The sequence below is a fragment of the Scleropages formosus genome, chromosome 5 (assembly GCF_900964775.1).
Source record: "Scleropages formosus chromosome 5, fSclFor1.1, whole genome shotgun sequence".
Taxonomy (NCBI): Eukaryota; Metazoa; Chordata; class Actinopteri; order Osteoglossiformes; family Osteoglossidae; genus Scleropages; species Scleropages formosus.
In genome coordinates this window covers 15,999,997-16,021,195 of record NC_041810.1, presented here as the reverse complement: position 1 = coordinate 16,021,195, position 21,199 = coordinate 15,999,997, and the positions used below count along the sequence as shown (strand labels likewise).

General features: G+C 43.8%; 1 protein-coding gene across 2 annotated transcripts in view; it reads left to right on the top strand.

The window, feature by feature from the left end:
- elovl6 (ELOVL fatty acid elongase 6) overlaps positions 1–7,595 on the top strand; it is a 41,204-nt gene extending 33,609 nt beyond the window's left edge. For both annotated transcript variants that reach the window (XM_018759500.2, XM_018759499.2), the window contains exons 3-4: positions 98–249; positions 2,171–7,595. In XM_018759500.2, the coding sequence (XP_018615016.1) occupies positions 98–249; positions 2,171–2,604 (586 nt within the window). In that variant the 3' untranslated portion in view covers positions 2,605–7,595. The remainder of the gene's footprint in view (positions 1–97; positions 250–2,170) is intronic.
- The last annotated feature ends 13,604 nt before the right edge of the window (positions 7,596–21,199 follow it).

Sequence of the window (21,199 nt, the reverse complement as noted above, 5' to 3'; positions counted from 1 at the left end):
CCATTGATCCCAATGGAGGGCCGCACTGATGGACTGCTTGAGTGCCTTCTGGGTAAGCGCAGCATTCTCTCTCTCTCTCTCTCTCTCTCTATCTCAGTATATTTGGTGCAGCCCGCACTGGAAGCTACATGTTATACGTCCTGATGACCAAAGGGCTGAAGCAGTCGGTGTGCGACCAGGGCTTTTACAACGGACCCGTCAGCAAGTTCTGGGCATACGCCTTCGTCCTCAGCAAGGCGCCAGAACTCGGTGAGCCCCATCGCCATAAACTCTTGTACATAATGACTGAATGTATTAGCAGACACATTTTATGAGACTTGGTCTGACAACCTTCAGGTAACCTGTCCTTTGCCACCGTGCTCCTCGCTACCCTAATTGTACATTTGAGCTTATTAGATTGCCTTATAGGGCACGAGAAGATACTGTATTCGGTGGCAACGGGGTTTTTTGACAGAAAAGCTGAAAATCAGTATCCTCCTTTTTGAGCACATGAACAACGATAAGTCTTCGGCCACATAACTTAGATGAAAACAGTTTCAAGTTAAGATAATAATGTAAGGCAATAGTGTTGATGTCGCACTGGCTCTTTGTGTTATGAATTTTTCGCAGAGCTTTTCCGATTTTTTTTTTTTATTTTTTTAAAACTGCATTTTCTTCACTTATCCGTCTTTTAAAAAATACTGAGGAGCAAAAACAACATGCATTTCCACCACCAGCCAATAGATGGCAGTAAAACACACTCAAACCGAAAACGAGTGCGGGGGTAATTTCTGCTCACTGGTGGTAAATTGGCTTTGGATTTGTGAACAAAATACATTCTGAATAGATTACTGGTCCCGACTGTGTTGGTAAAGCGAGGAGCCACTTTATAGTGTGTTCTACTTTTCTGTTTTGAAAAACAGCCCAAACCGGCAACCGTCAGGTTTCTCACATAGAAATATGGAGAAAAATATGTTTAAATTATGAGAAATACACTTAATTGTTCCCAAATGGCCAAAGGGTGAAGCGCTAATTGTGTGTACGTGTCTGTACGAGAGTCGCTGGCAAGCATTCTGGGTTCAGACGTTCACCGAGGTGCTCAGTGAATGCCACCCTGCCAGATTCCCCCCCCCCTCAGCGGGGGACACCTCCTTTCCCCGCCTTTGGAGGCACCGACAAGCACTAACAAGGCGTTCGGCTCCACACCGTGTGGCGGCTGCCAGTCCAGTTTCGCACACCGATCCAGTTTCCGCAGAGGGCCTCGTAGTGACCGTATCCTCCCAGAAATCCGTGCCCTGTGTTGGCGGACACCTCCCGAGCAGTCCCAGAATTCCCTGCCCATGTTGCAGTGCCTTCTGGGAAGTTTAGTGACTTGCGTGTATCTGACGTGAGCTTGACTGACCCCTTTGTCCCCGCTGAGCAGAGCAAGTCCAGACTCTGGACTTGCTCTGCTGTTTTCTGCTTGCATGACCCCTTTGTCTGTGTCCAGGGCTCCAGTCCACAGATCTTGCTCAGCCTACCAGCTAAGCTGGACTGTTACCGGTCAGGGGAGTGTGGGTAGCAGCCCCTAGATCCATCTGGAGCGCCTGTGCGCGCATGCACAAGCACACAGACACAGAGTGACACACACACACACGCACGCCCTGAGGGTGCAACCATCGGAATCACAGAGCTGCCAGGGGAGATGGGTTTGGACAAACGTCTTCTTTCTTACCTGTCCGCTTTAATAATGTATCCCAAAAGTTTGAAAACGTTCAGGGGCAAAGTAGGGAAGGAACGGCCCCCAGGAGGTGCCGCATCAGCTCTTGCACGTAAACTGATTTGACTTGGCCTTATAGATGGTGACTTGCACGAAAATGAAGGAAGAGGCGTAGACTGATGCGATGCACATGAATTCCCCATTCCCACAGAGTGTATGTACTTCTAAGTAGGTTTGCAGCACCACGTTTTGCTTGGGAAGCTGCACGCTCTCGCTGTACTGTGCTCCTTTTGTTAGCACCTCAACCACTCGTTAACTGCGCTTCCAGACGTCGTGCCGTGCCTACCACAGACTCACAATGGGTGTCTTGTGTGGCCTTCGGCTCCTTGCACTTTCCTTCACCATTCACTCTCTTTTTTTTTTTTTTTTTTCCTCCCCTCTCCCACTACCCCCCAACTCTATTTTTTCTTCCTGCTCTCTACCGCCCCCTAGGGGACACCCTGTTCATCGTGTTGCGGAAGCAGAAGCTCATCTTCCTGCATTGGTACCACCACATTACGGTCCTGCTGTACTCCTGGTACTCCTACAAGGACATGGTGGCCGGCGGTGGCTGGTTCATGACCATGAATTACCTGGTGCACGCGGTCATGTACTCGTACTACGCCCTGCGGGCTGCTGGCTTCCGGATCTCACGCAAGTTTGCCATGTTCATCACGCTGACGCAGATCGCACAGATGGTGGTGGGCTGCGTGGTCAACTACCTGGTCTTCTCCTGGATGCAGCAGGGCCAGGAGTGCCCTTCGCACGTGCAGAACATCGTGTGGTCCTCGCTCATGTACCTCAGCTACTTTGTGCTCTTCTGCCAGTTCTTCTTCGAAGCCTACATCCCCAAGGCCAAGAAGGATGCCGAGAAGAAGGCCCCGTAGGCCTGGCCCGGGGCAAGACCAGAAGGACGGATGGCGGACAGTCAGAAGGGCGGGACGATCGGGATGCGCTCGAGCTGTGTGGCTCGGGAGCGGTGGGGTGGGGGTGGGGATGGATGTGGGCGGAGCAAAGGGGGTGGGATCAGAGGGTAACGAAAGGGGGCCGGCTTATGTGGCACGTTCATGTGCAATGGCGCACGTGCGTGTGTTTTGAGGCAACTTCTCTGGGGAAACGTCTGCACCGGGTAGCACCGAGAGAGCCGTTACCATGCCAACCAAGACTGTTTATCACTAGAATTTCACCCCCACATGATTCACCACATTGACAATGTGCTCATGAAGTGAAACAAACGCGTACATACCGAAGGCAAAGGGTCACCACCCTTGGTGATCAACCTAGTGGAAGGGAACACAGACACAGGTCCAGGACCCTACTGGGAATCTACGCTTTATTGTTGCCATTAATATTTTGATTTTGATATATAGATTTGATTTACGTGTCACTGGGTTTGGGATGTCATTTTGGCCAGATTGCAGCAATGATGTCGGGTATCGGAATGATCTTTACAGGTGTGGCGTGGAAAGGTGGGTGAACTGAAGGACGGGGCCAGTCATTAATAAAGCCCCGTGATGCTGATGAGCAGTTCCAGAACAATGATATCACATGTCTACGACAGCTCGAGTGGAAAAAAAATGAATGATTAATGGGCTGTCCATGTTCTCACTGTGACGTCAAGATTTTGTGAATGATGTCTTTAGAAGACAGAGCAGCAGTTTGTGGAACACACTGGAATGAGTTAGATGGTCATATACTGTATTAGATGTATAAGGGAATCAATTTTTATTTTTCTTTAATTTTTTGTGCATTTTACTGTTAATGTGCACCTGGCTTTCTCATGTTGACATAGAGGATCAAATGAAGCTTCCTGCTGATTCATTTAGGCATTTCCGTTCCTGTATAAATTTCTCTCATGGACCTTTGACCCGACGAGCGCGCAAGCCGTTCATCGCTGCTAAGTGAGGCCAACCCTGATGCTGGGCTTTGCGTGCCATTTTGCTGAACCAAAAAAAGATGACGCCAAGTCACCATTCGTATTTTCAACACGATGCTTTCCCTTGTGCTTCTTCATTGTCATTTTATTCAGTATTATAGTTTCATAAAAAGCATAGTCTTTGAAGCTGCTCAGCGTGTAAACGGTTTTGTTTGACGTGCCTCGCTTGTTATAGACCTGTACTTAAATTTGTTCTTGTTATAGTGTTTAAAACAACAAGTCCCTTTTCCATGTATTGGCTTTTTTGTAACGCTACCCTGGGCACGTGCCCATATTTCCCTGTTTAATCCCCATTTCGGATACAAAAAATAGACTTCAATAAACTGAAACCTCTCCCCAAAACCCACGTAAAATAAAAGACACCACTTTGTCCCAGCTCCTCTGAGAATAAGTTTTTACATTCAATTTTTTTTCTGCATTTAAAAAAGGTTTGAAAATGTGAGTTTTGAGACTCTTACCGCTGTTAATTGCGAAGTGTTCCTACACGCTGCGTATTATGTTCTGTAAAAATACAAAAAGATAAAAATGGAAGAGGCTGATTTAAAGCAATCTGATGCATTCATACACAGTCAGGTAAAGAGCCCAGGTGTGAAGGGATCCCAGTTTGGCTTTCAGCTTTAGCACACAAACCGTACGTACATACGTCACATATACTACGTCCTCGCTCCCTTTTCCTGGATATTTTCATTTCTACATTTTGCCCCTGACCTTGATGACAAAACTTTATAACAGAAAAGCTTTCAAACGTCAGAGTCGGAAAATTAAAAGAGAGCCAAACCGAAAGACGGTTCAAATCAATGTCAGAACCTTTTTTGACACCATTTCAGTCATTATGGGGTTTGAGATGCGTCATTAGCAGGTGGATTGGGGATATGACTGCAGTCACACCCAGTCACACCCACTACTTTTCCTGAAGTCTAGTGGAATTATTTAGTCAACAAAGTTATGAAAAAGCTGTTACATCATTCACCTGTCTACTAATATATCTAAAGGCCTGCCATTAATTCACCATGTGTCATATGGGTATTTTTATTTATGCTTTTTAATTCCAGCATTTTGCATCCACATTTTACTAAACCAATTTTTTTCCACTGGCTTCTGTGTTATTTGCAGTTGGCAGAACAAGGGAAGTTAGATGCTGTACAGTAAAACGGTACACTGTTACACAGTATCTCCTCTGTGACCCACAGTGTACATATGTAGCCATTTCTGAGCCATATCCATCATCTTGGACAGCAGCCTGATAAGAATTAAACTACATATTCTTGCCTTATCAAAATTAGCTAAGGGTTAGAAAAATAAAGCTCGTATTAGCATGTGTCACAAGTTCCCAGAAGTGCTCCATCCCATTGCCATTTATTCTGAAGTTATCCAAACCACATGTCCTGCTGAAAAGCAGTTTTATTAATACCCTCCTTGGGATGGGTAGGGTTTGTATACTTAATTGGCTTTGTAAAAATACTTTAACCCGTGCACAGAAAAAAAAAATGTATGTATGGAGTCAGGGTGATGAAGGACTTGAACGCAGCAAGCAGTTTAAATTAAGGAACAGGACAAATTGCACCTGTGAATTTGTCGACCCTGCAGTTATGCAGGAAAAATGTGCAAAGACACTGGTGTTTCAGAACTATTTTCGTGTGCACTGTAAAAATCTTTGCAGTACTTGTTCAGCATGTTTTTTTTTTCTTTCTTTTTTTTTTTAAGTACTGTACATTGCTACAATTCCTCTCCTGTTACTGTATCATAGAGTTCTGGCTTTGTGACTTCTCGGGTCTGGTTCATCAAGGCCCGAACTGTAGGAGATATAAAGGGCACTTGGCAGTGAGTGACATTAAAAGATTATGCGTGAACCTTGTAGTGACAGGATTGTGGGCACATAGAACCAAAACTACTCCTTGGGGTTTTACAAGGGAAAAGTCACACTTTTATTTTAAACACTTCTTCGGTTGGAATGGTCAGTTCTGAAGGTCTATATGATTATTTTTCTTTGATTGCCCCATCTCACACACACTTGATTTTTAATGGTCTAGAAACAACAGCACAAGTCAAAAATTTGAGTTAAATCACTGAAAACTTCTCTTTCATAAGAAACAATGTCTTTGTTCAGATCATTTGACTTGTTTATCACTTTCCTTCTTCTCCAGATAGTTCTTGTCCAGCTTTGAGGTGTGTTTCCATTTGGTATCTTGCTGAAGCACAAAGGATAGCCCAACTAGCCGTAACTCTGATAGGACTGCATGAAGTATGCTGTGATCACCATGGTAATTGTCATGGATTTGTTGAAGATCAACAGTGTGATCAGCAAAGCAGCCCCACATCATTACACTGCCACTGCCATGCTGGACAGTGCTAACCCTCTCTGTATCTTACAAATGCTCACTGGTTGGACCCAGATATTTCCAATTTTGACTCAAAAGATCTCTAAGACCACCTTCCCCTCTTAAGTGTCCAGATTTTGTGGTTTTTGACCCAGAAAAGTCTGGGTTCAAGCAGGGGTGCTCAAACTTTTGACTAATTCTAAATGCATTTTCATTTTTCCCATTTCTGTCATGAACCAGATAGCCCATGATTTGACCACCTGTAAGCAAAGGGTTTAAAACATGCTGCTGAGGTTACAGACACATTGTTATATTTAGCTGAGACCACTTTGTCCAGGTTTTTACAAGGAAGGCAATCTGGAGTGATGGCTATGAATACCGTTAGCATAACTAGTCCTGTTTGTGTTCACTAGAAGTCAAAGCACTTTCTTTGGATATGAGTACCTGTGTAATTGGTGATGTTCTTCAACGTGTTGTGAAGTGCTGTCTTTTTGGGAAGGAGGAGATTTGTCCGTGTTTTTTTTTTTTTTTTTTTTTGTTATGTCTTACTGGCCCTGCCTTTTGTGTTCCCTGACACCTTGACCTAAAAGGGGCCTTGGAGGTCTTTCCCACAGATTACTTTGCGAACAGACGTTTCTGTTGGAAAACAGCTAAGCTGCTGTCAGAAAACATCTTGACCCTTCCTCATTTCCCTGATTCCAAAATATGGTCTCAATTGACTGCGTAACCTTTGGCTAACTGACAGGTTGACGGCTAGCTGTGTGGATTATGCTGGTGATAACTACGGAGATAATTGCGTGTGCTAATACAGTCTGCACTCTTTAAAGCTATTGAAGAACTGAAGTAAAAGCAAACCAATACTGTGGCCAGATGGGCTCAAATACCTCATTTTCTAACCTGTTCTGGCCCTTTCTCAGTTCACACATCCTTTACTGAGCAGGTTGCAGCTTGAACCCCGGTCCTGAGTCGGAGTTATTAAAGATGAGTAGAATCCCATCGAGGACCCCCCCACTCTGTCAGCCCACTGTTGCACCAGATATGACAAACTAATGTCACTGTCGGATAGAGTCCATGACATAATTAGGTGGTTTCTGGGGAATTTAATGTCGTTTCCATGTAATAAACATGTACGATAGCTGGATCATGTTCTTGTTACACTTTAACATGTACTGTAGGCGATAATGATTTACAAAAAAAAGCACCATAAACTTAAGTGTCTTATTGTATGTAAACCTATTTATGCAGACATACATGTAAAAGTCCATGTACATATGATAGTAAGAATTGCCAGTTTTAAGAAGTTACGATGAGTGTTTGTTTTCTGTCGGTTCCCACAAAAGAGAGGATCACAGTATATTAACCATGTGTGCAAGTAGAGCTAGCTTAAACACAAGTGCTTTGTCGAGATGTCCTCGGTAACTAGTCGAAACAGGTGGAGAATGCACGCGAGTGTTTCCGCTGCCCTTCGTTTACCGTGTCATTGTCTGGTGACTGAAATGTGTCAGGCTCGCACCGTACTGTATGTTAAATTTGACGGATGGCCCTCAAGATATCATGTGAGAACGGAAGTCTTCCACCTCCCCATGAGACATGCAAAGTGATAACCTGTTCCTGCTCAAAATAAAACCAGTTCACATTTTCTGTAGTTGTGATGGTGCTTTTTCTCTTTCAGAAATATGATTATAAATATTAATTAACTTAAACACCCTGTGCTTCTGGGATTTGCTCCAGAACACCACCCCCCCCTACAGAGGACTAGCAGTTACTGAGGATGGATGGATGGATGGATGGATGGATGAATGGATGGATGGATATTTGTTTGTGTTTTTGTTTAACTAACAACTTTGCCCACAGTGAGTTAAAGTGTTATGTTAATACCAGGTAGAAAGTACTCACAGGGTTGTGAGATGAACTGATGACAACCTAGGGTGACATATTCTATTGGGAACAAACACAAGATCAACCCAACACAGAAATAAACATAATTTATTGATCCAACTCAGTTTTCACATAGCATTATTTTCAGCAAAAAAACAGCGTATACAAGGTAACACAAAGTAATAAAAGCAGGGAAGAAAATGAACAAGGTAGTTTGCTCATGAATTTCCCTTCAAGTAGTCATCTGACAAGCGAGGAGAAGAAAACAAAAAAAAACTACAAGGACAAGGAATGAACTTCTGGAGGTCTAAGTATTTACATTAACAGTCATACACTAGTTTGCAGCGCATTGGAGCCTCCCTTCAAGTCTAAGTCTGAAAGGATCTGCTTCGACCTGGAACCAAATTCAAGTTTTAACAAGAAGACTCAGTGTAATGACGGTTTTGCATTTCTGTACTTTGTTTCTTTAGAAATGACTAATATATAAATAAACAAAAGCTGCTTCTCTCATATATTCGTGGCATGGAAATAGCATAAAATTTAGCAGCAATTTTGCCAAGATATCAAAGTCCTCTATCGAGCTGGAATAGACTGAAATGTCCACATCTGCTGAATACAGCTGAACTCTGCATGTGCTGTGACTGAAAATTTTTGGCTTTTATTGCAAGAAACAATTTAGAAAATACCTGCATTCTCTCCCTGATGAAAAATATTAATTTTGGGGTATTTATATATTAAGATAAAACAATTATAAAACTGCACATGGAATTTGTAAGTAGAGGCAGAGGAGGATGTGTGCAGTAAAAATGGTGACTGTGGTAACAAATGCTTTGCTGTCTGAATGTATAAAAATAGCGCCTGGGGGTTTCTGCATATTTTCATATTTTTCATATTGTCTTTCGGAAATTCAGGCCCTAGTCCAGCAATAAAAAATGACACAGCATTAATGGTAATGAGATATAATGTGAGCAGCCGTCATGTCTGCTTTGATGAAGGACCACATGGAGAATATTTCATTTGCTCCACCTAATTGTAACAATTAATCTACAGTGTGTTTGCATAGTCACGATTCAGAGCACAAACACGCATATAATATGAATGAATCATTTCCGTGACCGCCCAGGCGTAAAATTGAATATGCATATTTCTGAGTGAGATTTCAGTGGTTCCCAAAAGCACTGTTCATATGCTGAACCTATATGTGAAAATGAAGGTAACATTTCCTGAAAGGGCTACATGAACTGCTTATACATTTGGGACAAGTGTGGACCTACTGCATGTGTAAAATATGACAATTAACATAAGGGTATAACAATGTCATTAAATTGGTTTGCAGGAAATGATTTAGACCCTTTGGCAAAATGTAACATAAAATTATTGATGCAATTTATTATTATTATTATTATTATTATTGTTGTTGTTGTTGTTGTTGTTGTTTACAATAATAATAATATTTTTTTACCTATAAAATATATAGCATGGACATTTAAAATGTGCAGCACATGCTTTATAATGTGTAGTCCTGCATCTTCTGATGTGATGTCTGCATGAATTACCTTCCGTTTCTGTTCACGTCTGCTTAGGTGCTTTGCTGACCCTGATCCGACGTCATAAATTACAAGTTGCTTTTTTTGTCAAGAAATGAGCACATGCGAAATTGACGCTGCTGAACCAGCGACCGGTCACCGAGACTGAGATTTCTGTCCTCTGTCCTCTGCAGTAAACTTAATAATCGATATAACAATCGATCATAATCCAGCCCTCCCATACCATCGCAGGTGAGTTATTCTTTTTGGCCCAATGATGGGAAGTGAGGGAGTCCTGTAACTGCACAGCAGCTCACACATGCCAGGCCTCCTTGCAGTCGAAGGTCACCCTGATGGATCATTCTGTCATAGCAGAACATGAATGTGCTTTTGCAGAAAAGGTAACCTTTAGAAAGGGGGGTGCGGTGGTGCAGTGGGTTGGACCGGGTCCTGCTCTCCGGTGGGTCTGGGGTTCAAGTCCCACTTGAGGTGCCCTGCGACAGAGTGGCGTCCTGTCCTGGGTGTGTCCCCTCCTTCTCCAGCCTTGCGCCCTGTGTTGTCGGGTTAGGCTCCGGCTCCCCACGACCCCGCATGGGACAAGCGGTTCAGACACTGTGTGTGTCTGTGTAACCTTTACAAACTTGTTTTTTTAATATATATGGCATAGGAGAAGCAATAGCCAGCCAAGACTCCGCCATTCATTTTCGTCGACTGTAGAGGACAAATGTTTTCAACTGTATCTCCCAAGATGTATTTACCACAATTCTAAATCCTCACGCACCTTATAGAGAGCATTCTACACTTTCACATAATTCTACGTAAGTCTGGGGGTGGAGCTTAGGCAATTTCCTGCAAATCCTAGAAATACATCTAAAAACCTTTTTTTTTTTGCTGGGTCACAGGAGGACAGACAGTTCTGCTCCAGGTCACCTTCCGCTTCAAGTGTAACATCTGCATCTGTCAGGAACATAAATTCCCAACCCAAGTTTTTCCAGATTTGTTTACGCTAAATAACAGATAAGCATATTTCATAAATCGTTCACCGAAAAACAGTAAAATCGCAGCATTTTTCACACTTGTTGTTCCATTCTTCTCGGCTTATTCCTTTCAAACTTCCCCCGGGCCTCCTCGATCTATCCCTTCAGTGCGCATCACAATTTATTTTAAAAGCAGCTTGCAGCCACCCCCCCAAGTTTCACATATTCGTACTTTTCCGTTGGACGCTGTCTGCGCTATGTGTGATCAGCATCTAATTTATTCGGCGTGAAACCTTTTCCTCTCCGTGCCGCTATGAACTGTGGGAGAAATCTCGTACGATCTCTGCGCTTGTCTGCTCGTGTTCCATCCCGGGAAGTTCACGCCAACGTCCCCCCGTCGGCGCACAGATTTATTTCCGTAGATTCCTCAAGGGGCCGGCTGCGTTTTCTCCTCGAGACACCGAGGTGCGAGGGGCGTGAAGATGAGATCTGCGGGAGCTGATGCGGAGCAACCCGACAAAGTGAAACAACGGCTTCTTTCCGACATCTCCGCTAAGTAATACGGTGTCAGACCTGGCAGAGCTTCCGCACGATACACATCTGAAAAATTTACCGCCCTTAATCTATAATAAGTAACCAGCTTGGGTGACATTGAAGCCTCTGCAGAATCACAAACCAGGGTGGTGTTTTTAATTGGCTCAGATAAGGGGTCTATGTGTGTGTGCTTCAGGGCGGGACCCAACACAGCACATGGGCTGTGAGAGAGTGTGTGTGTGTGCGCTGCACATTGCAATAGGGATTGCCAAAAAGGGAAAAAAGAGGGGGGAGCATTGTTGGGAAATGTATTATATACCATAAATTATTGCCTTTATATTCTATTGATTATTTCAGGGGTCAGTGAGCAGCACAGCAATTAAGACCATAGTTTTACCCTTGAGGACCTGGGTTTGAAGCCCTGCTCCTGCTGTCGTCCCCCGGTTCACTATACCTATCCCAGATTGATACAGTGAGAATTACTCAGCTAAAATAAATTTAGCGTACAAGCCTAATATTGTAGGTCACTTGCAGGGGGGGAATGTCAGGTAAATGAATCATTTTAATTGTGTGGTGGTGGTTACACAAGAAGGTGTCATGCCGTATCAGGTAAATTTTACCAGCTCACCTTTTACCTACGCTGCTGATTACATACATAACAATAGCTTTACTGCCTTATCGAGTACAGCCACCGTGTCATTCCTCCGTTCTCGCCGCAGAGCCATTAAAATGGAATTAGACTGCATACGGTAAACACTTGTGAACCCTCTGGAATTACTGAGATTTTTCCATGAAGGTCTAAAATGGGACCTGATCTTCATCATAGACTATAATAATAAAATTAGAGAAAGTCTTTTATCTCATTTTACGTTGCTATAACTTTATGGAATAAAGGCCAACGGTGGAAAAAGTATGCATAATGTACACACACACACACACACACACACACACACACACTGACTGAAACCACTTGTCATGAGCAGGGTCGCAGCAAACCGGAACCTCACCCGGCAACAGAGGGCGCAAGGCTGATGGGGGAGGGGACACACCCAGAACGGGACATCAGTCCATTGCAAGGCACCCAAGAGGGACTCGAACCCCAGACCCATCAGAGAGCAAGACTTGGCCAAAGCTGCCGCCCCGCCCCCCTTATGCATAATATATATGGACAAATACATGTATATGCATATAGACATACACACAGTGTGTATTCAGTGGGTTTAGAAGGTCACCACTCTCACTCAAAATTGGTGCCTTCTTTAACAAATATAAAAGCAAATTAAATTGACCTTGTTCCATTATTTACATGCAGTAACCCACATTATTCAAGTGAACATAACATTCTGAAACTTGATTTATTGCAGTAAAAAACCTCATAAGCGGAAAGAGAACACCCCCTATACAGCTGCAGTGTGAACTTACATAGGTATAAGCAGTACCCTTACAGGTCGCACAACAAATTAGTTGTCTCCCACCTGTGATCAGTTGTGATTTTCAATGAAAGCAGCTGTTTCTAGAGGGTTCCGCTACCTGGAAGTGCATTTGTTGTGTGACTCCACACAATACCCAATATAGGTGAAAATGTGCTCTTTTTTTTAAAATTTTCATTTTTATAATAAAAAAAAAAGAAAAACAACAAATTTCAGGTAAACCTGTGGAAAAGCACAACTCAGGGGAGTAAACTGATAGAAAGATATATTTAAAAATAAAAAAAAAGTGGAAGGTGAACAGTGTCCTGAGTCCTTGCCAGTATAAAGCCATTCTACCAAGATGGATGAGCAAGTAAGGAAGAAGATGAGAGAGAGAGAGAGAGAGAGAGAGAGAGAGAGAGAGAGAGAGAGAGAGAGAGAGAGAGAGAGAGAGAGAGAGAGAGAGAGAGAGAGAGAGAGAGAGAGAGAGAGAGAGAGAGAGAGAGAGAGAGAGAGAGAGAGAGAGAGAGAGAGAAAGACTGTGCATAAACTCTACATCCACTTTATAACCAGGATATCAGTGTCAGCAGCACAACTTAAATGTTGGAGTGAAGTTGCTGTACACCCTGTGTCTTCACCATACTGGGCACAGCGAGTAGCGCTACTGTCCCCACAGCACCTGGGTGGTGCAAGAGGACATGGGTTTGATCCCTGCTCAGTCTGTGTGGCGTTTGCATGTTCTCCCCACATCTGTGTGGGTTTCCTCTGGGTGCTCTGGTTTCCTCCCACAGTCCAAAGATACGCTGTTCAGGTTCCCCCATAGTGTGTGTGTGAGAGACAGAAAGAGTGTGTTCCACTGATGTATAGATGAGTGACCCACTGTAAGTAGTGTATCTAGAAGTGTAAGTCACCTTGCTGAATAAGGTCTGTGGGCTCCTAATGCTACATAGAGTTCATTGGAAGTTGCTTTGGAGAGAAGCATCTTCTTAATAAATAACTGTAAATGTATTGTCTAAGGGGTGCGGTGGCGCGGTGGGTTGGACCACAATCCTGCTCTCCGGTGGGTCTGGGGTTCGAGTCCTGCTTGGGGTGCCTTGCGACGGACTGGCGTCCCGTCCTGGGTGTGTCCCCTCCCCCTCCGGCCTTACGCCCTGTGTTACCGGGTAGGCTCTGGTTCCCCGCGACCCTGTCTGGGACAAGTGGTTCTGAAAATGTGTGTGTGTGTGTGTGTGTGTGTGTGTGTGTATTGTCTAATCAGTCTCCTAACCAGGTAACAAGTGTCAAATCAGTGAGTCCCACTGAGTAAATCAAGGTAAAAGAATATAACTGGCCCTACAGGGTTTGGCCTTTTTCGGAATTTTGAGCATCTGAACTGATATGAATTTATTTGATACTACGAGGGAGCATGGTGGCGCAGCAGGTTTATCCAGGTCCTGCTCTCCGGTGGATCTGGGGCTCGAGTCTCACTTGAATCAATGTAATTTCACATACACACACTGGCTGACCCCCGGCGAACTGCAGCCTAACACGGCGCAAGACTGGAGGGGTAGGGCACGCATCCAGGATGGGATGCCACTCTGTCACAAGGCACCCCAAGTGGGACTCGAACCCCAGACACTCCACAGAGCAGGACTTGGCCAAACCCCCTGAGCCACCACAGCCCCCCTCAATGTAATTAGTTCTTGTTTTTAATTTTGCTCACGTAAATATTTGGATAACTACTTTTACAGGAGTGATGACTTTCTGGAGGTACCGTATTTGGCGACCATACGCGTTTCTCCAAAGCAGTGACTGGTGTGAGTGCAGTGAGCGGGTGGATCTCTAAAGTATTGAAATGTCACTATACACACTACTGTATGCCTTCCTAATGCAAAAGATGTTGGGGTTGGGCAGGACTCTTAGAATTCCTAGCTACACCCCAGGGATGCAGCAGATGGAGGTTTTTTCTGGGGGGGGGGGTGTTATTCCACAGGTCATTGCTGTTACTTCACTGCATCCAGACGTGGTGTTATATTCGGAGGGAGAGCGTATTGTGTACTTTGTAGAGTTAACAGTGCTGTTCGAGGATACTGTTGGGGAGGCATACCAGTGGAAACTGTATGCAGATCTGGTGGCAGAGGCAAGGGACCATGGATGGCGGGCTCACATGACGCCGGTAGACATTGGTGTTAGAGGGTTTGTGGCTAAATCAGCTACGGCATTGCAGGAGTTTGACATTAGAGGCCACTCATTAAAGGTGGCGAAGGGGCGGTCTGAGGCAGCTGAGAAGGCAAGTCAGTAGTAATGGTTGGGGAAAAAAAAAAAAAAGACCAGGGTACTTGGGGTTACAGGCTGGAAAGAGGTTTGTAGTGGTTGAAAATTAGTGGCAGGTGGTGAGTAATGGGAGGCAGCTGGTGATAATTAAGGAGATGTGGCCTTGTTAAGTAGGATAGTTTATATTTGTGGAGTAGGGTGTTTGCAGTTGGTTTGCTGGCAGGAATTGAGGTAAGGTTAGAAGGTATGTATGGAGCTGTGGGTTAACTGGTTGAGTTAGTGGGGTTGCACTATTTGTTGAGGGCGAAGGGTATCGAATGTGTGTGGCGGGGGATGGGTCTGGGATGCCGGACTGCACTTTTGAGCCTTCTGGAGGTGTTGTGGGCCTAATTTAACGAAACCCCGACAAAGGGAGGTGCCCACTTGATAACCGCAATAAAATACTCATAAGGGTGTGGTTTAGTTGGTGAGTTAGGCTTGGTCTGTTGGTTTGGCTTTGTTGGGGTTGGCTTGATGGTTGGTTGTTAAGCTTGGTATGTTGGCGATATGGTTTTGAGTTGGTGTGTTGCACTTGATTTGTTGGTTTGGTTTTATGGGTTTTTTTTTTTTCCTCTTTTGTGTAGTTGGGAATAGGCTTGGTTGGTTTCTGTTGGTGGTTGAGACTTGGTCTGTTTTGGCTTTGAGTGGTTGGTTGGTTGGTTGGTGGATTGGCTTGATGGCTCCCCCCCTCTGGTTAGGCTTGGTTTAGGTGTTGGGTGTGGTTTGGTGGTTTTTTTTTTGTGTTGGTTGGATTAGTTCTGGTTTGGTAGGTAGGTTTGAAAAGTCAGTTAAGTTTCTTGGTCTCAGGTCATGAGGTTGTATGTTGGCTATACTGGGTGGTGTTCTCTGTGGCTTTAGGTTGGTTGTTGGACTGGATCCTTGTTATACCCCGTGTGTATTTTTCAACGGCTCTGAACATCTCTTGTGTATCTTGAATTACGTTTCTTGAACCACACTCTGCACTGTGTGCTCTAATTGTTTCTTACAGATCATTAAATCCTGAAGGTAATTTCCACCCGAGGCACTTTGTACGGGGCTGAGCAAAAGGACAGTGTGAGATTGGTTGAGTGCCTCTCAAACAGCTTACTATATAAAACTTAATGTTAGGCAACACTTTACTCTGCATTCCCCCCCACAATAAACAAACAAGTATTCACTTTAAAAAAAAAAAAAAAAAAAAAAATCTCATGAAGAGGAGGAAGCCATGTACTGAAACAAGCCCTCCCACAAATTCTAGGCTAAGGATTTCCAGTGCTTTCCCTTTAATTAATCACAAGTTACTCAGTTGCTATTGTGCGAAAATCCAACACTTTAATTCTCCCAGCGCCAGAGCTGCACTACTTTCACGTGAACCGAGGAAGAATTGACCGCGAGAGGTCAGGATCGATGAGGAGAGGGCCGCCGATCGACTAGGCGAGTCTCCCGAAAACGTTGCATGAGGCACAATGTGGGGAAAGACAAGGTGCTCGACGGTAAACAGTGACGGGATCTATATATTGCTTTACTTAATGAGTGGAGCAGTTTATTTGGTGTACAGTATTAGCGTCACAAAGGTTGTATTAGCTTTCACCCTGCTGTAAATGACATCTTTATAGATTATTGGGGCCAAAGTTGACTCCCCTCACGCACTAATACAGCAGTTGGCCTGGAGCTGCTGGGAAACTGTAGGAGGCAGTTCACTGTTCAGTACTGCCGCCTTCTGGACACATAGTGTAATTGCAGCTCTTCTCTCATTTTGAGATATCTCTTGTAAAGCAGCTAAGTGGTTGACTATCCTTTTTTTTTCCCCCTTTTTTTTTTTTTTTAAAAAGGACCAGCTCTGAAGTGCAGGCATTTGCTTTTTTTTTTTTAATTAAAAGCAACATGCAGTTATTTTAGTAGATCATGGATAAAATCACCCACTGTCTGAAGCGGGGCCGTGGCGACCCGGAGCCTAACCCGGCAAGGCTGGAGGGGGACGCACCCAGGGCGGGATGCCAGTTTGCCGCAAGACATCCCAAGCAGGACTCGAACCCCAGACCCGCCAGAGAGCGGGACCCGGCCAAACCCACCGTGCTACTGTTCCCCCTAGATAAAATCAGTGAAATGGAATTAAATCAGTTGCTAGAATAACATCCTCTTTGTCAAATAAGCAGTTTGCATGTCTAACAGCAGTAAATGTTGAACAGATGTGCTGAAAGACTTCAGTGCCCAGAAAAAAAGACAGGAAGAATCTCTATATGTAACATTTTCAAATGTCAGTGTCCAAGAACTTTCAACAAGGTATTAAGTCTTCCGAAGACGAGGACTCGGGTGTTGTTCTTTCTAGAGGAAGTAAGTTGCACATTTGAGCCAAACACACAATTGTATAGGGAGTGTCTGGTGTGTGCCATCATAGTAAAACACATCTACTTGCCAGATATAAAAATTGAGCAAAGGTAAAATGTTCTTGCATGTGTTCGATGTTCAATTTCTCTCAAGTACAACTTCTTAGGCATTTTTCAAACTGTGGTATATGAAGATGCATCATATAGTCATGTGTGTCTCAGTATCTGTGGTCATTCTCACTGTAAGATTGACTGAACTGCGACCCAAGCGGTTCTGCTCACATTCTCACACGCGCTTCTGGAACCGACTCGGACATCGATGGGTCCGTTCCGGTGACGGAGAGGCCCCTCGCTCAGCCATGCGCCATATGTGTCAAACGCTCAAATGCATGTATTATCTGGTCCTAAATCCACCATCCTACCACCTTACCCCCCCTCACCTAGGTCAGAAGCTGGGGGAACGGAGCAATGACCTGCAGGATCAGAGTAAAGCCCTTGAGTGGACAGCTAGTGTGTGTGTGTGTGTGTGTGTGGGGGGCAGCGTGCCTGTCTGACAGTGAAATTAGAGAGCGACGGTGTCGTCCCCACCCAGCCAAGCGCGGACCCCTCTCACTCAGGTGGATTAGCCCTTTCATCCCTGTTTTAATTCCCAACAGCTGAACAGAATGTGACCAGACTGTGCGAACAGTCTCAAAAAAAAAAAAAAAGCCTGTAATGATCCACTTCTAGTGTTTGTGATTTTTTTTGGTTTTTCAAAATCTGTTAAGGGGTTTTTGAGTACTGATGCACTTTTTGTACACAAGTGTATTTTTCATTTTCAGCACTATTCAGAATAAATTCCCCCACCTAATATGAATACAGTGGGTTATTTCTTCATTAGTGTCTCTAATGTACATATTCAAAATATGGGTATAAGTAAGCACTATAGCAGTTCCAAAAAATTGACTTTTTTAAATCATTAACTCTATGATTCAGGTTAGATGTGAACTTTTCTAATAACAGTAAGTTGCTCACTTGAGTGAACTAAATATTTGTAGAGAGGCTGGTGTGGACCATAACCATAAAGGTCTGTTTTGTGATAGAATGATCAAAATATTTAATCACAAAATCTTGATTGTGGTTTAATAAGAATACAGGGGGGTATGAGTCAAAAACCTTTTTGTCTGGTAGCTATGACATACTATTGTGTGTGTGTGTGTGTGTGTGTGTTTAAAATTCCTCAGTATAGTTATTTTTAGGACCGGACCACTTTTGGCTTTATTGAAGAGCAATACAGAAGAAATTGATGTTGGTCCAATTTCGTCTATATTGCAGGACCAATCTAGTGTTATTTGGGGGGCTACCCAGGCTTGTCCTGGTCTTTTAATGGAGGGCACTGTATAGATAAGAGTGGCCTCCTCATAAAATCAATATCGATTTGGTCTCTGATGGGTCCGAGGAAAGACACTGCGTCATCTTCACAGCCTTGGGAAAGCGAGTCCCCGATGGGACAGCTGATGTCTGAGGGACACATTTTCTCCATGTAAGCTACAGTTTGACAAGTGCGAGTTCAGCCAAACCCCATGCGAAAGTATATTTGCTTGTTCCCTTGGTGTTCTTGTTCACGAGAGAGTTCCAAGATCAAAAGTGAACGGGCTCCGTTTCTGGGCTTGATCTGATGGAGTGAGCTTCTTTTGTCCCTCACAGCTGCTGAATCCTTCCAAGCATTGCAAGGGGCCTCAAAACTCTTGCTTTTCAGACCCATTTCTCTTCTGATGCCTTTTTGTAATTTTAGTCTTTAGCCACTCACCAGTTTTGTGAACATATTTTGCTATTTCTGTTGCCTGTACAGGTACCTCCTTGAGCATGTCTAGGAAAATGGTGGTTTCAGTAAGGAAAAACTATGCTGTAATAGTCGCTTGTTTGCGATCTGATCTTTAGCGAAGGTGCTTTTGCTCTCACTCGGATGTGAGAGAAGCCTGTGTTAAATGCATAGCTAATTGCAAATGAACCAGCACTTTCATCCAGGAACTGCTGCTTCCACCATGTTTCAGCAGCATATAATATAAATATTGGTATTTTTATTACAGCTGGTGAAGATGCTCTCTGGGTTTCTATGTGAAAGTCTAATGTTTGTATTAATTACACATTTAAGTGTGTCCTTTGCTTTGTTTGTAGCTTTGTGAACACACTACAAATCTGTGCTGAGGATGCAGTGCTCTATAATGGACATGTAGCTGGTAGCGTCGTGGTTAGAGCTGCTGCCTTTGGACCCAAAAGTTGCAGGTTTGAATCTCACCTCTGGCTGTAGCACCTTTAGAACAAAGTACTAACCTGTACTTACCCACCTGTACAGCTGGGTGAATAACTAGGTTAACAATGCAAGTCCTCTTGGAGGAGTGTCAGCTAAATCAATGTTGACATACTGTAACTTCAATAACTTTGCAGATGTTTCTATCGAGAGCTGCTGACCAATAATTAAATAAGGAAACTGGCAAAGCACTGAAATCTTCGCTTGTTGCCAAGGACTCTTTCCTGGGCTGGAACATCTCTAAGGTGGCTGTAGGCACCTGAACAATGAAATCAGCACATGCTGGAACTCGCAGGACCTGCAGCCCCTGATTTTGACAGCAGCAACACATCCCAATACTTTCCCCACTCTTTGACCTTTTGAACTGGACTGTTTTTTCCCCCCTTTGGAAACATGTGGGATTGGAGGGGGAGGCAGCACAGCTTCAGATCACTGAGAGATGCTGATAATTCGGGATGCACCGGTCGCACTCTTTGGGATGGTTTGTGAGCGCTAGGCCGAAGGACAGAGGAGGACACCGTTTCCTGTGCAAAATGTCACTGAATAGAAGGTGACATCTAAAATTCACAAAGTGATCAATGTACCTGATACATGATGTGAATATTACACAGCAGGTGCAGTTATGGTCAATGCTGACACCTTGCAAACAAAATATACATGTTTGAATCCCACCTCCTGCTCTGGTACCCTTGACTGAGGTACTTGCCTTGAAGTGATACAGTAAAAATTAGCCAGCAGTACAAATGGGGGTAAATTGGTGTAAGTAGTCTTGTGTACAAGCCCAATAATGTAAGTTGCCTTGGAGAAAAGCATATATACATAGAAAATTAACCTGTTTATGTGCTTGAACTCATTAAAAATGCCAGACCCCATTCTGTGAAATCTTTTAATACAGAAGAAATGAACAGCCTGTATTGCTGCTTTTGTTCTTGATTTGTAATATGTAATTATGGACAGAGCTGCTATTCTGCCAAAAAAATCGGAAGTCTGAGAAACTTCTGTTAAGTGCTATAAAGGTCATACCGGGCGACGTTCTTGGAGCATATAACCGTATGCAATGGAGAGTAAGAGGCAGGCTTGAAGTCATGTATTCAAACCCACACCCACCTGGTTTAGGGCCACGTGTAGCATTTCTGTTCTGTCTGGATATACTAACCCTTGGAAATAATTACATTTCATGTTTTGCCCCTTTTCAAAAAACTATTCCTTTCTATGAAAAAATACTAATAGCCCTAAAATGGTCTTGTTGACCTCAGTATGTTTAGTAATTTCACCCTCAAGGAGCAATAGGAGTCGGTGCCAGAACAAACTGCAGTGACGAATACCAAGGAGGACACTGCAAGAGCAGGACAAAGTCTAGATGCTTCCCCCAACTGCAGTCTTTTCTTGTAGTCAAACTTCTCAAAACACAGCAGCTGTCAAAAGTTTGAGTACACCTAGGCAATACGTGTGTGTGTGTGTGTGTGTGTGTGAGAGACCAACAGAAAAGTAAAAGCAAAGTGACTCAAAGGTCCTGCATCTCAATGAATTGAATAGCAATTCAGTTATCGTGGGGGTGGGGTTCCCCACAAGTACCTGGGTACTTTCCATGTACCCAGGTAAATCTCTTGGAGCATTAAATCAGATTTAAAACCTCACATCTATGGCAGGTGCAATAGAATTCACTGCTGGTTTAGTAAAATTGACATAATTCCTGCATCTCACTAATAGTGGTTGGGATCAGAGCTGAAAGTAAAGCAAGAATTGTGTAGACACATGTTATACACTCACTGGTCACTTTATTAGGTAAACCTGTTCAACTGCTTGTTGATGCAAATATCTAATCAGCCAATCACATGGCAGCATCTCAATGTGTTTAGACATGTACACGTGGTCAAGACGATCTGCTGAAGTTCAAACTGAGCATCAGAATGGGGAAATGTGATTTAAGTGACTATGAACATGGCACAGTTGTTGGTGCAAGACAGGCTGGTCTGAGTATTTCAGAAACTGCTGATCTACTGGGATTTTCATACA